This window comes from Chrysemys picta, chromosome 10 (assembly GCF_011386835.1).
Source record: "Chrysemys picta bellii isolate R12L10 chromosome 10, ASM1138683v2, whole genome shotgun sequence".
In the NCBI taxonomy this organism is placed as follows: Eukaryota; Metazoa; Chordata; order Testudines; family Emydidae; genus Chrysemys; species Chrysemys picta.
Genome location: NC_088800.1, coordinates 68,259,866 through 68,276,528, shown reverse-complemented (window position 1 = coordinate 68,276,528; position 16,663 = coordinate 68,259,866). Strand labels below are relative to the sequence as shown.

The window sequence follows — 16,663 nt, the reverse complement described above, 5'->3', positions numbered from 1 at the left end:
CACTGAGAGAAAGTGCAACAGTACTTGTAGGAAAAATTCAGTAATGAATAATAGGTCCCGTCATCATTGGTGGAGCCCAGGCAGGTGTTGATGACTTAATAGCACGTAAGAGATGAGTATGGCAGCATGGCAGGACTAAGCCACCCATGGCCTTAAGAATGAGCATGAGTAGGTTTTGGTGTAGTTTAATAGGCAGAGCCTGTGGAGGGATACAGAATGAGGATAGGGGTAATCAGGCTGAGTTAGGAAGATAACCTTTCCAGCAGTGTTTTAAATAGGTTTAAGGAGGGCAAGATGGCAGAAAGGAGGAGCTTGACATAGTCAAGATAAGATGACAAGGGCCTGGATGAGCATCTTACCTTTGTGGATGGAGAGGAAAGGTGCAATCATAAAGATGTTATACAGGAAGAAACATCAAGACCTGACTGTGGCTTGGATGTATATTGAGATCTCTCAAAGGTGATACCCAGATTATAGGCCTGAGTGAGAAGGAGGATTGTGGCATTGTCCATGGTGAGTGAGAGTAAAGTGAAAGGATTGGGCAGGAGGAAGAGCAAGAGTTCAATTTTGGTGATTTTTTTCAGGCTTAACTGATGGTTGGATATAAACAAAAATATGTTAAAAGGCAGGCTGAGATTTTAGGTTGGACAGAACGAGATGAGTCCAGAGTGAAGCAATAAAGAAGATATAGTAGAACCTCAGAGTTAGGAACTGACTGGTCAATCACACACCTCATTTGAACTGGAAGTACGCAATCAGATGGCAGCAGCAGAGATGCGGGGGCGGGGGAGAGGAGCAAATACACTACAGTTCTGTGTTAAATATAAACTACTAAAAAAAAAAGGGAAAGTTTAAAAAAAGATTTTACAAGGTAAGGAAACTACTTGTTTCATTTGAATTTAAATGGTGAAAAGCAGCATTTTTCTTCTGCATAGTACAGTTTCAAACCTGTATTAAGTCAATGTTCAATTGTAAACTTTTGAAAGACCGACCATAATGTTTTGTTCAGAGTTATGAACAATCTCCATTCCCTAGATGTTCATAACTCTGAGATTCTACTGTTCTTGAAGTTCTGTGTTTTGAAAGTTGGAGTACACTTGAGGAGAATTCTCCAAATGAAACTCTGATGGAGTAGTTAGAAATTAAACCATATAGTTGATATGATGAGTAAATATAGTTTCTGTGCATGAATGTCGTAATACTGTGCAGTATGTTGTTTCCTATCTGAGGCCTTTAGCAGAAGAATAGGTTCTTTGGACTTTGATCTGAAGGGACATCCATAACTAAATTATTAGACTTTGGCATGAAATGTTTTTGATCTGATATTGTTACAAATAACTGTGCTTCACACAGCAATAGGGACAGAAAATTATTTTGAAGTAGGCAAATGTGGTTGCAGAACTACAAAATGGGATATCAGCATACGTGGAAGGAGTTGAAACTATTTTGAACTTAGTTTTTTAAAAATGATTAGATTTCAGATTGGCTGTGTCCCTGAAGTAGTTGTTAACACAAGCCAACTAACTTCTGCTGGCAATGCATTTTTAATTTTTTTAACTAGAAACTGGCAATATAGTAGGACAGATTTTTTCTGAGAAGTTACACTGCAAATCCACTATATTGTTAATTGGGAAAATGATCTGCATTAGCCTTGAAATTCTCTCAACTATATTGCTCCCTTTCTTCTGAAGGAATGGAGTTCTTCATCTTTCAGGACCAAAAATTGTGTTTTGAGTGTACCCTAATTCTTAGAATGTCATCAGTCAGTTGTTGGAATGATTATTTCTTTATGACTTTGATATCATTTGTAATCTAGAAAGTTACCAAAATTTGCCTTTCTCCACAGTCTATTAAATCTAGAGAAGAGACTCATTTGCCCAGGGAAGTCTCTGCTGTGGATTTCTTTGTAAAACACAGAAGAATTCTTGCGTCATTTAAGTTAGAAGTGGCAGTGAACTCAGTCCTTCTCATGAAATATTTTAACTAGTTCTAGCTATTAATCATCATACTGGATTTAAATGTCCCCTTAAAACATTTAAACTGGGCAATGGTGAATTGCTAGCCTTCTGGTGTAGTACTGCACTTTTTGGTATCATTTTGTATGCTGATCTTTGTCTATTTAAAGAATTTTTCTGAAATTACATGCACACTGGGGCAATGGGCTCCTTGAGGATGTTAAGAATGTATTATTTGAGGTTTTTGCATTCTTTCTGTACAGTTTTATATGAGGTGGCAAGCTAAGAATATTGAAGTTTACAATGAAACTGGGTAATCTTATTCACGTTGGCTCAAATTCAAAGATGGTGGTGTTTACACTTCAATAAATTGGCATCAGTGTATCTTACTAACTGAGGGGGCAGAAGTGCAGGGTGGTAGCAAGTGAAGCATTGAAAAGGAGTAGGATGTAAGATAAAGGGTGTGTGTGGAAATGGGGAACAGGCTATGCTTTATCTTAAACCTTTTCACACCTTGTTACATCCTCCTGTTGTTGCTTCTGTTACAAACCAATCTGTTCACCTCCTTTACCCAGCATGTAAATTACTCACAGGAAAGGTTCTTCCATGCACATCCCTTCTGAATTTGGCATCTTGTATTCAGCTGTTATCTAGTGTTATACTCATTCAGAAACAGCTATACTTCAGTGTTGGATGAAATGATTCACGTATATTGTTGCTTATAAATGCTTTGGTATTCTTCAAGATGTAAACATGCCCATAAAAATGCAAGGAACTATTTTAAAAAGTGACATTCACAAGGTCCTGCTCAGTTTTTACACAGTTGTTGTACTACCCCATAATTTGTCATTTGACAATACAATGAAGTCAGTCAGAATGACTTAATGATTATCTAAACAATACCATTTTTGACAGCCATTCATAATGTATATGCTCTGTTAAACTGAAATGGTGTACATGATTTACCTTAAAACAAATGTGTGTAAAGAGATAGTAGAGCAATAAAGTATCACCATATTGACCTGGGTTCTGATAATTATCGGAACTGTTCTTTATTCAGAGGCTTCTTTCAGTTTGTTAAGTTACTTGTTGTATGATGGCAAGCTGGCTTGTGCCATTCCATAAACCACCAAAGGATGAGTTTAAAAATGAATCCACAAAGAGAAAACAGTTTTTGTATTCTTAAACATAGAAAATCCAGTGAAATGTAATATTTCAGATGGAAGATGAGGAAATTGCCTGATCTTGAAAAGATAAATGTGAACGCTTTGTGTTCTCACAGATGTGACATCTATGCCAAGAAAAGGCAGTGAGAAGATAGAATTTCTTTAACATTAAAGGTCAGTCAGACAAATTAACAAACAGGCTGTTCAGTAGACAATGTCCATACTACAAAGGATATTGCAGGAGAAGACATATCACCTTGTCTGGCATTCATACTTAATATAAACTTTTTTGAATGGGAAGATTACCATGAAAACTTTGAACACGAAGCACAAATACACTTTACATTGGGTCATGATCTATGCCATGTTAGCCAAAAGAAAACAATTTTACAGCTTTCCAAGCATGTAGTATTTTCCTTTGTGACAAACTCTTCTGTTAAATTATCCCTCCTTGCAATTTTTTTAAAGACTTGGTTGCATTAGCAGTCATGTTTAGTGGTGTGATGACAGGCTGTACATCAGGAGTGGGCAAACTTTTTGGCCCGAGGGTATGAAAATTGTATGGTGGGCCATGAATGCTCATGAAATTGCGGTTGGGGTGCAGGAGAGGGTGAGGGCTCTGGCTGGGGGTACGGGCTCTGGGGTGAGGCTGGGGATGAGGGATTTGGGGTGTAGGAGGGTGCTCCAGGCTGGGACTAAGGGGTTCAGAGGGTGGGAGGGGGATCAGGACTGGGGCAGGGGGTTGGGGCATAGGAGGGGGTCAGGGATGCAGTCTTCGGGCGGCGCTTACCTCAAGTAGCTCCTGGAGGTAGTGGCATGTCCCCGCTCCTATGCGGTGGTGCGGCCAGGCAGCTCTGAGCGCTGCCCCATCCACAGGCACCGCCCCTACAGCTCCCATTAGCAGCAGTTCCCAACCAATGGGAGCTGTGGGGGTGACGGTTCAGGCGGGGGCAGTGTACACAGCCCTCTGGTTGCCTCTAAGTGTAGGAGCTGGAGGGGGGACATGCTGCTGCTTCCGGGAGCCTCAGCATGCGTGCGCAGAGTGGCCTCAGTCCCTGCTCCCTGGCTGGAGCGCGGGAGGAGGGCAAGCCCCAGACCCCGCTCCCCAGCAGGAGCTCGAGGGCCAGTTTAAACTGGCTGGAGGGCTGGATGTGGCCCCCACGCCATAGTTTGCCCACCCCTGCTCTACATGTAATCCCAGGAGTTTTATGATTCCAGTTAATGTTGTATTTATACCTCATATGTGTGGATACAATTTTTCCATGGTAAAATTTGGCAAAATTCACGGAGCAGTCATGGTAAAAATGTATAAAATCAGGGTAAGGTCACTGCGGGGCTGTAGTCAAAGCCTGAGCCCCGCCATGGTGGGGCTGAAGCCGAAGAAGTCCTGGAGATCTGTTCAAGTCCTGGAATACGTGACCTCTGTGATCAAACCATATCCTTACTAATATTGTTTGGATATATGCACAATTGAGACATTCGTACAACATTTTTTTTAATTCCAGTTAATTTACTAGATTTATGTAAAACTATATAATATTTTGAAGCGTCTTAAAAATTGTATGTTGTCAGCAGAACAAAATACATGTTTGGATTTCTGTGTAAATCTTGGATTAGAAGCAAGACGAGTGTTTTCAGTTCCTGACAAAATACCCGTTAACATCCAGTATTATTGTTAGAAATTTATTCATTTAATTAAAACTCTCTTCAGGCCAGAATAGTTTAGATATATAAAAGATTACACTGTGTTACTCTGTTCCATTCTTAACTTACAAAAGTAGCTTTCTGACCTGAAGTTGATTTTTTTTAAACAGTGTATGAGAAAATATTGTGTGTAGTAGATCGTCAGTCTAACTCGCATGTCTTTACCATGTAATTTTGATGATTTAAATTGTTTTAGACTAACTTGCATTTTGCACTGACTAAAGCAAAAACTCTCTAAAAATTACAGCATGAATCATAGTAGCAAATATATATTTTTTGCAGTGGATAATGGTTGAAAAAATTATCAAAGCAGAAAGAAAAATACTTCTCTAACCTCTCTGCCAAATTTGCCAAAATATTCTCTTTAACAATTTCCATACCTCATTTATTTTCAATGAGCACTTTGGAAATGTATTTAAACAATAGAAGAAAGAGAGAGATAATTCTAGTAAAGACAAAAAACAGACAATGCCAATGTGTGTTAGAATAGAACTACAGTGGGCTGAAAAGTTGTGGAGACTTTATGTTCACTAGAATTTTTAATTCGCTTGGTTCCCTTGGAAAAAATAAAATTAACAATATAAAGTGGTATTACTGAGAGGGCATATACCACAACTAAGGGGCCAGATCTCCCATATAGCAACAAATATATGGTTCTGGGAGTATTGTGGGAGAATTGGTTTTAAAACATAGACCAAAAAGTGGACTCAATTTATCCAGATTATTAGTGGCTCAGATGTCATTTAGTGTTACTATTATTATTCAAGCCTTTAGACATATATCCAGCAATAGTAGGAGGAATACAAACAATTACTTTAAGTAGTTTTTAAAATAATAATCTTAACATGTAGCAGAGATCTGCAAGAATTTCTGTAGTTTTTCACAAACTACAGCATTTCCCAACTTCAATATTTTAGAGTATAGATTCAGATGTATACAGGCAAGGGAGGTGAGGAAAGGCATTGTATAAAGCCAATGTCTTTGATTATTCTTCATAAACCAAAAATCCAAGAGAGACTCTAGAGCTAAAGCATTATCTGGTTTTATTTTATCTTTATAAACAACTACCGGTACTGTGCACTAAAATTCCCGAAGAAGTAAAAAATCTTGTCTGTTAACATAACTTCCAAGAAACTATTTATGGATAGGTAAAAATGAGTTTTGAAATAAATCTGTTCTCAATAAAAAGGCCAAAACTGTAGCAAATATTTATTTGTATCAGACTGTTGCAAAATCGAAAGTAAAGCAATGAAAAAACCTGAGAAACTTATGCCTAAGATAAGAGATGGTTGACGTTACTTCAGAGTAAAATGCCAAAAGCTTAATTAGTTGTGCGTATGAGTATTCATAAGTATAGCATGTAAAAGGATAAAGTGCATCAAACCAAAAAGTCTTGATGTTCATGTACATTACTAATTATATTTGAACTGTTAATGATTCATTTCTTAATTGATTTGTTTCACATTAATTGAACTGGTTAATCAAAGTGAAACATGATTTTCATGATGTAGTTGGATATCTTTAGGGGCATTACACCTGACCTAAACACTTTCACATATGAGCAAGCCAAAAACTCAGCAGCCACCACATAAAAGATTTTAAGCATGGCTATCTGACATATGATATAGATATTAACTACTCCATGATATTTCCCGGGGAAGGCCCATGATTCTAACTGGGACTTCAGGAGCTATCTGATCACAAATTATGAAGGCGCTAGCCACAGTTCCACAGATGTACTGTGGGATGAGATTGTTATACTTACAGCTGGGTTTCAACGTTTTTGTTCTGTATGAAGAATGCAGTGTATATGCCCCCAAATTACAGCATTTATTCTTTTACTACAGAAGGATTTTTATGAGAATTTACAAGTTAATTGGTTGGAGCTAAAATTAAAATTGAGACCTTTAAATTAATAGTCTCAGACCTTTGTTTTTGTCTTTCTAAGTGATCTTAATAATGGAATAACACAAAGTCTTCAAACTTTTCACATAAGTGAAACCCATTGAAATCTTGTGCATAGACTACATTTGAAACAAGGTTATAATTAAGCCGAGTTATTAACTATTTTTGTATCTAAACGTTATGACAGTATGGAAAAGCCCAGGTTAACGGCTCGGGTTCCTCTAGTACGACCATTGTATCATCAGAGGTATCTCAATCAACTGTCACCCTTCCTCATAGCTATTTGTATGTCCCAGTTCTTAGTGGTTGTTATAATCAGCGATATGAGGGAGACTGGACACATGTCAAGAGTTCTCATTAGTACATTCCTTGAACCCGACTGTCACAGCTCTTTAAGGTTCCCTGACACTATCCGAGCTTGGATATGAGTGCTTGAAAGATTCCTCACTGCACTACCATCTTGTGCACCAAGTCAGTGCTGCCGTGAGAGCTGAGGTGGGAGTATGGAGAGAGATGTTGGTCTCCCTAATACCGCACTCTTCCCATAGCACAGGCCTTCTGACCTTAACTGTATGCATACTGCTGCTTCTCTCTGACCCCATCCTCCTCCCCACTTCACTATTCTCTCATTATTCCCACTTATTTCTATACCCTCCTTGCATGCAGCCACTTCCACCCGCTTCTTTGCTCCCAGCGGAGCTGTGATGGGTGATGAAGAGGTTGAGTTGGATTCATTGGAAAAGAATGGGAACTATGTGATGAAGGGAACTGTGATAGAAAGACAGTCCTGGAGTATAAGGGGTTGGAGAGCAGTTGCCTTATGGTATGTCTACGCTAGTGATTATATGCCTCAGTGTGCATGGTTGTGCCATACTCCCCTATTGTCTGCACCTAAACCCCAGAAGCACATATCTGAAGGCAAGGAGAGGGGCGAGTGAGCTAGCATGCCTGAGAGGTGTGGGTAAGAACATACCTCATCTGTGGCATGGTCCCATATCTGTGTAAGTTTGCACCTGGATAAGTGTAAGGGACATGTACCAGGTCTCAAATTTCAATAGTGCTCTACCCCATTTCCACAACGCACCTTTTCTTCCTGGCCCTTTCCCAGTTCATAAAGGTCCCTGTCTCCCCATTTTCAGTGATAGTAGCAAGTTGCACTGGCCATATCAGAACAGCTTTCCGCTGCATTCTTTACAGATCAATACAGGTGAAAATGGATCCTGCTCCAAGAGCAGCTGGTTGGCCCCTCTACCATACCTGGGTGCTGATCAGTGTATGGTTGGAGTACACTGTCCTCCACCACTTCTCTTGAAGTGTCAGAAACATTCACCTGTACTGGGAATTTTACAAAGGCTGGAGCAGGTGGGCATTCAGCGGACTCTGGCCCAGTGCCGGGAACTCATCAAGCACTTGAGTCTCATGTACAGGAAGGCCAAAGACTCGAACAATCATGCTGGGAGGGCTTGTTGTACATGCCCCTTCTATGAGGAGCTGTCACAGGCTCCCAGTACAGAGCCAGAGGTGGCTCATGATTTCCATCTCAGCCCTGCTGGCTTCATTGCCTGATGGATACTGATGAGGGCAAGGGCAAGGAAGCAACAGGGACCCATCGAGGATGCCCCAGAAGACCTGGAGGATGAAGAACATATGATTCTGTACCTTTATTCAGAGAAGCTGGTTGAGCAAGCCTCCTCAACGAACCTGAGGAGGACCCTGAGTCGTGGCAGGAACCAGAACCTGAGACTGATAAGTTGCACTGGACCCACACCCTGACTTCAAACGTCTCCTCTTGCTCTGGTGTTGAATTCCTGATTTTAATATTGAAGGCTTTTGAAGTACTGTGCACTGACTTTTCCTCCCTAGACCACATACCATGTGTTACTAGGTCTCTGAACTGTTTGAATTGCAGTGCTGAAAGCATGCCATTGTCATGCCCTAACCAAACTTCTCCAACTTTCCCCTCCATCCAGCCCCATCCATTTATCCCAAAATGGTCCCCAAGCAGGACACAGTTACAGGTCAATGATTTTATTGATGTCTGATTAACAACTATTATGCATTTGGCTAAAGATACTTCTTAAGAACAGACTGTTAAGGAAAAAATCATTGTGCTCCTCTGTCTGTGCATTCCTTGGACAGGCACAGTCAGGTGTGAACTGGGGGAAGGGGTGGGTTAGAAGGGTCCCAGTTAGGAATAGGACAGTTGTAAAAGACTCACAGTTGCAGTTCTAAAGTTAGTAACAGCTGTCTTTTGTCCCTTGGAAGATTACGCAGTTCGGTGCTTTGTACAAACAGGAGCCATGCAGATTTATGGGGTGAGATAGGGTGGGAAGTGGAGGGGTCAGGTGGGGTTAGGTCCAGGAAGGAAACAGAACACAGCCGTAGAACACTTTGGTTAAATCATAGAATCATAGACTTTAAGATCAGAAGGGACCATTATGATTGTGTAGTCTGACCTCCTGCACAACGCAGGCAACAGAATCTCACCCATCCATTCCTGTATCAAATCCCTAACCTTGTCTGAGCTATTGAAGTCCTCAAATCGTGGTTTAAAGATGTCAAGGTGCAGAGAATCCTCCAGCAAGTGACCCGTGCCCCACGCTGCAGAGGAAGGCGAAAACCTCCCAGGGCCTTTGCCAATCTACCCTGGAGGAAAATTCCTTCCTGACCCCAAATATGGTGATCCGCTAAACCCTGAGCATGTGGGCAAGACTCACCAGCCAGACACCCGGGAAAGAATTCTCTTAGTAACTCAGATTCCACCCATCTAACATCCCATCACAGGCCATTGGGCATATTTTCCGCTAATAGTCAAAGATCAATTAATTGCCAAAATTAGGCTATCCCATCATACCATCCCCTCCATAAACTTATCAAGCTTAGTCTTGAAACCAGATATGTCTTTTGCCCCCACTGCTCCCTTTGGAAGGCTGTTCCAGAACTTCACTCCTCTGATAGAAACCTTCATATAATTTCAAGTCTAAATTTCCTGATGGCCGTTTATATCCATTTGTTCTTGTGTTCACATTGGTACTGAGCTTAAACAATTCTTCTCCCTCCCTGGTATTTTTCCCTCTGATATATTTGTAGAGAGCAATCATATCTCCTCTCAGCCTTCTTTTGGTTAGGCTAAACAAGCCAAGTTCTTTGAGTCTCCTTTCATAAGACAGGTTTTCCATTCCTTGGATCATCCTAATAGCCCTTCTCTGTACCTGTTCCAGTTTGAATTCATCCTTCTTAAACATGGGAGACCAGAACTGCACACAGTATTCCAGATGAGGTCTCACCAGTGCCTTGTATAACGGTACTAACACTTCCTTATCTCTACTGGAAGTACCTCGCCTGATGCATCCCAAGACCGCATTAGCTTTTTTCACGGCCATATCACATTGACGGCTCATAGCCATCCTGTGATCAACCAATACTCCGAGGTCCTTCTCCTCCTCTGTTACTTCCAACCAGCTTATAACAAAAATTCTTGTTGTTAATCCCTAAATTCATGATCTTGCACTTTTCACTATTAAATTTCATCCTATTACTACCCTGTTTCCCCGAAAATAAGACATCCTCCGAAAATAAGGCCTACTTACAGTTTTGCCTCTCGTTGTAATATAAGGCATCCCCCCGATAATAAGACCTCCCCGATAATAAGGCATCCACCGATAATAAGGCATTTTTCATTTCTGAAAAATAAGACATCCCCTGAAAATAAGACCTAGCGCATCTTTGGGAGCAAAAATTAATGTAAGACACTGTCTTATTTTCGGGGAAACAGGGTATTACTCCAGTTTACAAGGTCATCCAGATCTTCCTGTATGATATCCCAGTCCTTCTTTGTATTGGCAATACCTCCCAACTTTGTGACATCCACAAACTTTATTAGCACATTCCCACTTTTTGTGCCAAGGTCAGTAATAAACAGATTAAATAAGATTGATCCCAAAACTGATCCCTGAGGAACTCCACTAGTAACCTCCCTCCAGCCTGACAGTTCACCTTTCAGTATGATCCATTGTAGTCTCCCCTTTAACCAGTTCCTTATCCATCTTTCAATTTTCATATTGATCCCCATCTTTTCCAATTTAGCTAATAATTCCCCATGTGGAACCATATGAAATGCCTTACGGAAATTGAGGTAAATTAGATCCACTGCGTGTCCTTTGTCTAAATGATCTGTTACCTTCTCAAAGAAGGAGATCAGGTTGGTTTGGCACGAGCTACCTTTTGTAAAACCATGTTGTATTTTGTCCCAATTACCATTGACCTCAATGTCCTTAACTACTTTCTCCTTCAAATTTTTTCCCAAGACCTTGCATACTACAGATTTCAAACTAACAGGCCTGTAGTTACCCGGATCACTTTTTTTCCCTTTCTTAAAAATAGGAACTATATTAGCAATTCTCCAGTCATATGGTACAACCCCTGAGTTTACAGCTTCATTAAAAATTCTTGCTAATGGGCTTGCAATTTCATGTGCTAGTTCCTTTAATATTCTTGGATGAAGATTATTGGGCCCCCTGATTTAGTCCCATTGTTTGAGTTTGGCTTCTACCTTGGATGTGGTAGTATCTACCTCCATATCCTCATTCACATTTGTCATTCTACCATTATCCCTAAGCTCCTCATTAAAGACTGAGGCAAAGTATTTGTTTAGATATTGGGTCATGCCTAGATTATCCTTAACCTCCACTCCATCTTCAATGTTTAGCGGTCCCACTTCTTCTTTCTTTGTTTTATTCTTATTTATATGGCTATAGAACCTTTTATTTTTGTTTTTAATTCCCTTTGCAAGGTCCAACTCTGCACGGCTTTTGGCCTTTCTCATGTTATCCCTACATGTTCTGACCTCAATAAGGTAGCTTTCCTTGCTGATCCCTCCCATCTTCCACTCCTTGTAGGCTTTCTGCTTTTTCTTAATCACCTCTCTGAGATGCTTGCTCATCCAGCTTGGTCTACAACTCCTGCCTCTGAATTTTTTCCCCTTTCTTGGGATGCAGGCTTCTGATAGTTTCTGCAACTTTGACTTGAAGTAATTCCAGGCCTCCTCCACCTTTGCATCCACAAGTTCTTCAGTCCAATCCACTTCCCTAACTAATTTCCTTAATTTTTTAAAATTAGCCCTTTTGAAATCAAAAACCCTAGTCACAGTTCTATTTTTGTTTATCCTTCCATTTAGTTTGAACTGAATTAGCTCATGATCGCTCGAACCAAGGTTGTCCCCTATAGCCATTTCTTCTATGAGGTCTTCACTACTCACCAAAACCAAATCTAAAATGCATCCCCTCTTGTTGGTTCAGCAACTACTTGGTGAAGGAATTAATTAGCTATTGCATCCAGGAAAATCTTAGCCCTATTATTATTACTAGCACTTGTCCTCCAGTCTATATCTGGGAAGTTAAAGTCTCCCATGATCACACAATTCCCATTAGAATTTACTTCATTAAAAACATTAAAGAGGTCTCTATCCATATCTAAATCAGATCCCGGTGGTTTATAGCACACCCCAAGCACTATCCCAGGGAAGGCTCTAGTAGCTTTCTTCCCCAATGTGATTTTTGCGCAGGCAGACTCTGTCTTATCCATTCCATCACTTCTTATTTCTTTACAGTCTACCTCATCATTGATATACAATGGTACTCCACCACCTTTGCCTTTATTTCTGTCTTTCCTAAACAGCACATACCCTTCAATACCTGTACTCCAGTCATGACTACTATTCCACCATATTTCTGTTATCCCTATAATATCTGGTTTCTCTTCCTGCACCAGTAGCTCTAGTTCCTCTATTTTGTTACCTAGGCTCCTCGCATTGGTGTACAAACATCTTAATTTTTGCTGTTTGGCTTCGCTCACATTCTTTACCCGATTAGGCACAGACATTCTACCGTCAGTATCACCTATTAGACTGGTATCTACACTAACTTTCCTCCTTATGTCCGTTCTCCTACCCATGGCTGTATCCTTTCTTACTTGGTTTTCTTCCCTCTCAATGTTAAAATCCGGCATGGAGATTACCTGGACATCTCCCAACCATCTCCCCCAAATTCCTAGTTTAAAGCTCCCTTAATCAGTTGTGCCAGCCTCTATCCTAGAAGTCTATTTCCCTCCTTACTCAGGTGAAGTCCATCCCGAGAGTACAGTCCTCTGTCCATGAATGCCTCCCAATGGCCAGACATCCCAAAGCCTTCCTTATAGCACCACTGCCTGAGTCATCTGTTGATCGTCATAATCTTGTCACACCTTTGTTGCCCTTCCTTGGGAACAGGCAGAATCCCACTGAAGATCACCTGAGCCTCGATTTTCTTAAGCGTCTTTCCCAGCCTGACATAGTCTCCCTTGATATGTTCCAGCGAGAAGCTAGCCGTATCATATGTCTGAGGAAAAGTTAGTCGCATCAATCCTTTGCCCCTTGGAAGATGACACAATTTTTACCATCCCTGTCCCTGACGTCTGGTCTCCTCATGCTGCAGAGGCTGGGGGAAATGGGAATGGGAGAAGGATCCAGCCTGGCAGTTGAATAAACACAGTGCAGTGTCCCTTTGCAACAGAGAGGCAAGTGGTTTATTGTGCTGATGTGAAACTTCAGGAAATTAAAGTTGTGGTGTGTCTCTTTCTTTCCCTGTCCATTTCACTGTTGTTATGTAGGCACAAGGACAGGATTTTCCTGAGTGGGTCAGATGAGCAGTGTTTGTGGTTTGCATCTCCCTTTGCACAGAAACGCTGTATGTTAGCTGAGAATATAGTTAACTTCCAGTTGAATTGCTTGCCAGACCTTTAAGCATATTTAAGCAAATTTCTGGTGTAGCAGAAACTCTAGCTGAGTCTTGAGGTTCAACGGCAGTGCAAATCTGCTTGGTCCACCTTCATAACTGACCAAACCCCTCCATTCAGCAACGTGTAAAGGGGAACATTAGCAGAAACATCTCTCTGGCTTAGATTGCTGGATCTCTTTCACAAAACTGGAAGACTTCTTTCTTCCATTTTGGTACCTTGAAAACTGCCATGTTCTTTAAAGACTTGCCAACATCTGGAGAAGAAATTTCAAATGGCAATATAGGCCCTAGAAGGAACTGCTCCGCCCTCCGTCCCCTTGAGACACTATGAACATTTTTATGTTTTTTAAAACATTAGTATTTGTATTTTACCACTAGAAGCTTCTGCTCCTTCCTCATGGGCTGCAAAAGTTGTCTGAAAATCAAGAATAGTCCAACAGTTGCATTCCTGGAATGCTGAAAAGTATCGAAATGGTGGCCTTCTACAGAAAAGTTGTGTTATGTGGGAGGATTTCTCAGCTTCTTCCAAAGGAAAAAAAAATATTATGCGACTTTTGTCTTTGAATTGGCAGGACCTTTGGTACCTGAGAGGAAAACCCTTCGGCAAGGAGGACATCAGAGGCAGATGGAGAAGGACCCTGGAAAAGCTGTTCATAGAGATGGATAGGAGAAATCAGGAGCAGTTTGAATTCCTCAGGGCACAGCAGGAGCAGGCTCTTCAGCAGGAGTCACTGCTAATGAACTGGTTCATGGAGCAGGAGGCCAAAGGGAATGGGAGCATTCGCTACTGGAGAGGCTTATTGAACTGGTGCTGAATGAGTTCGGTGTCTGCCAGCTGCCAAGGCTACTGAGTCAGTCCTTGAACAGCAACTGCCTCCTGCTCCTCCAGCTGCCACCCTGATTAATTTTGCATCACTTGTATAGCCATTATTATTGGCGTAGCTTATCTATATTTGGTTGCTTCAGTATATTACAGTTTTGGAACCTTAGCTATTCAGAGTTGACGTATAATGTAGGCGAGGAATTGCATTTGATTTGTAGAATTTTCTGTTTTGCATAGAGTATTATTTATATAAAATGAATTAAAAGGCAGGTACATTAAACTAAGTGCAGTCATATTAAGAATCATTTCAGTTTGCAAAATTTTGACACTTTTATATTGCCAAAATACATAAAGATGGAGTAGTTCTGGGGTTTTTTTGAGTAATTTTAAGCAGTGTTTCTTTGAGTACTAGGTTGTCTAAGATAAAATGGGGATAGAGATAATTACTTCAACTTCAGAATTACTGCGGAAATAGAGATTTTTAACTATTGGAAGACTTGCAATCACTGCTTACTTGATGATTCTTCTTCTCATGTAGTTTTAAAGAAAGGCAGTATGAACAGTATTAACTGTTGCTAAGGAAGTATCGGTCTGTGTATCATTAATAGTTATTGTGAAAATAGAATGCCTGTCTTCAGCAAAGCAATATTTTATACATGTGTAAGAATGAATTTCTTACCATAACCATTCCTTTAAAATAGTGAAGAAGCTTGACACTGCTGTTGAAAATTAATGCCCTATTTAAGCATTATTAGCTGTGTTTCATTTTAGAGTCTTGGAAGCCATGATTCTCACATCAGTAATGGGAATCTAGTGCTACTGCAGGCACTGCCCCCGCAGCTCCATGACAAATGTGACCTCTGTGACAAACTTGCAGCCTTAATTATGTGCCACAGGCAGAGAATAGAAGGGATCAAGGTGCACCAGTGCCCAAGACCCCTTTAATGGCAGGAAATTAAGTGAGATACAGTAGAACTTCAGAGTTATGAACACCTGAGTTACGAACTGATCAGTCAACCACACACCCCAAGAACTCTTATTGTAGTGGTTCTCAAATTTTTTGTATTGGTGATCCCTTTCACACAGTTTGAGTGCGACCCCCTCCTTATAAATTAAATAAATAAATGGAGATATCCTATCTCCTAGAACTGGAAGGGACCTTGAAAGATCATCAAGTCCAGCCCTCTGCCTTCTCTAGCAGTAGCAAGTACTGATTTTTGCCCCAGATTCCTAAGTGGCCCCCTCAAGGATTGAACTCACAACCCTGGGTTTAGCAGGCCAATGCTCAAACCACTGAGCTATCCCTCCCCCCACTTTTTTTAATGTTTAACACTATTATACATGTTGGAGGCAAAGTGAGGTTTGGGAGTGGAGGCTGACAGCTTCTGACCCCCATGTAATAACCTTGTGACCCCCTGAGGGTCATGACCCCCAGTTTGAGAACCACTGTCTTACTGGTAGGCTGTTTCAGAACCTTCACCTGATTTCCAGCTTGAATTTGTTCATGGCCAGTTTATACCCATTTGTTCTTGTGGCAACATTATCCTTTAACTTAAATAGCTCTTCCCCGTCCCTGGTGTTTACCCCTGATGTTTCTCAGCCTTCCTTTTGCTAATCTAAACAAGCCACATTCTTTAGTCATATCTCATAAGATAGGTCTTCCATTCTCCTGATCATTTTAGTAGCTCTTCTCTACACCTGTTCCAATTTAAATTACTCTTTCTTGAAATATGAGTGAGGAGACTTGTACACATTATTCCAAATGAGGTTTTACCCGTGCCTTGTATAATGACATTAATAACGTCTCTGTCTCTATTGGAAGTGCCTCACATGATACATCCTACGATTGCCTTTGCCTTTTTTGCAGAAGCATCACATTTGCAGCTCATAGTCATCCTGTGGTCGACCTACACACTTAGGTCTCCCTACTCCTTTGTTGCTTCCAACTGACAAACCCCAGCTTATAGCAGAAATTCTTGTTGTTAAACCCTAAGTGCATGACCTTGCATTTTGACCTATTACATTTAATCCTGTTTCTGTTACTCCAGTCTTCAAGGCCATCCAGTTCTTCCTCTATAAGGGGTCGGCAACGTTCGGCGGGCGGCTCGCCAGGGTAAGCACCAAGGCGGGCCGGGCCAGTTTTATTTACCTGCTGACGCGGCAGGTTCGGCCGATCGCGGCCCCCTCTGGCCGCAGTTCGCCGTCCCGGGCCAATGGGGGCGGCGAGAAGCTGCGGTCAGCACATCGCTTGCCCGCACTGCTTCCCGCCGCCCCTATTGGCCCGGGATGGCGAACCGCGGCCAGTGGGGGCCACGATCGGCCGAACCTGCCGCGTCA

The 16,663-nt window shown here is 41.3% G+C and overlaps 2 protein-coding genes across 17 annotated transcripts in view; both read left to right on the top strand.

The window, feature by feature from the left end:
- Positions 1-16,663, top strand: part of SNX29 (sorting nexin 29) — a 497,538-nt gene that overhangs the window by 117,420 nt on the left and 363,455 nt on the right. Inside the window, exon 14 of one of the 16 annotated variants that reach the window (XM_042861640.2) lies at positions 14,076-16,413. The exons of the other annotated variants lie outside the window; for them this stretch is intronic. Within the exon in view, the coding sequence (XP_042717574.1) occupies positions 14,076-14,091 (16 nt within the window). The 3' untranslated portion in view covers positions 14,092-16,413. Of the gene's footprint in view, positions 1-14,075; positions 16,414-16,663 lie in introns of those variants that run through there. 16 annotated transcript variants of the gene reach the window in all.
- The window catches only part of LOC135973815 (uncharacterized), a 1,510,190-nt gene that overhangs the window by 1,173,354 nt on the left and 320,173 nt on the right, over positions 1-16,663 (top strand). The window lies entirely within an intron of this gene.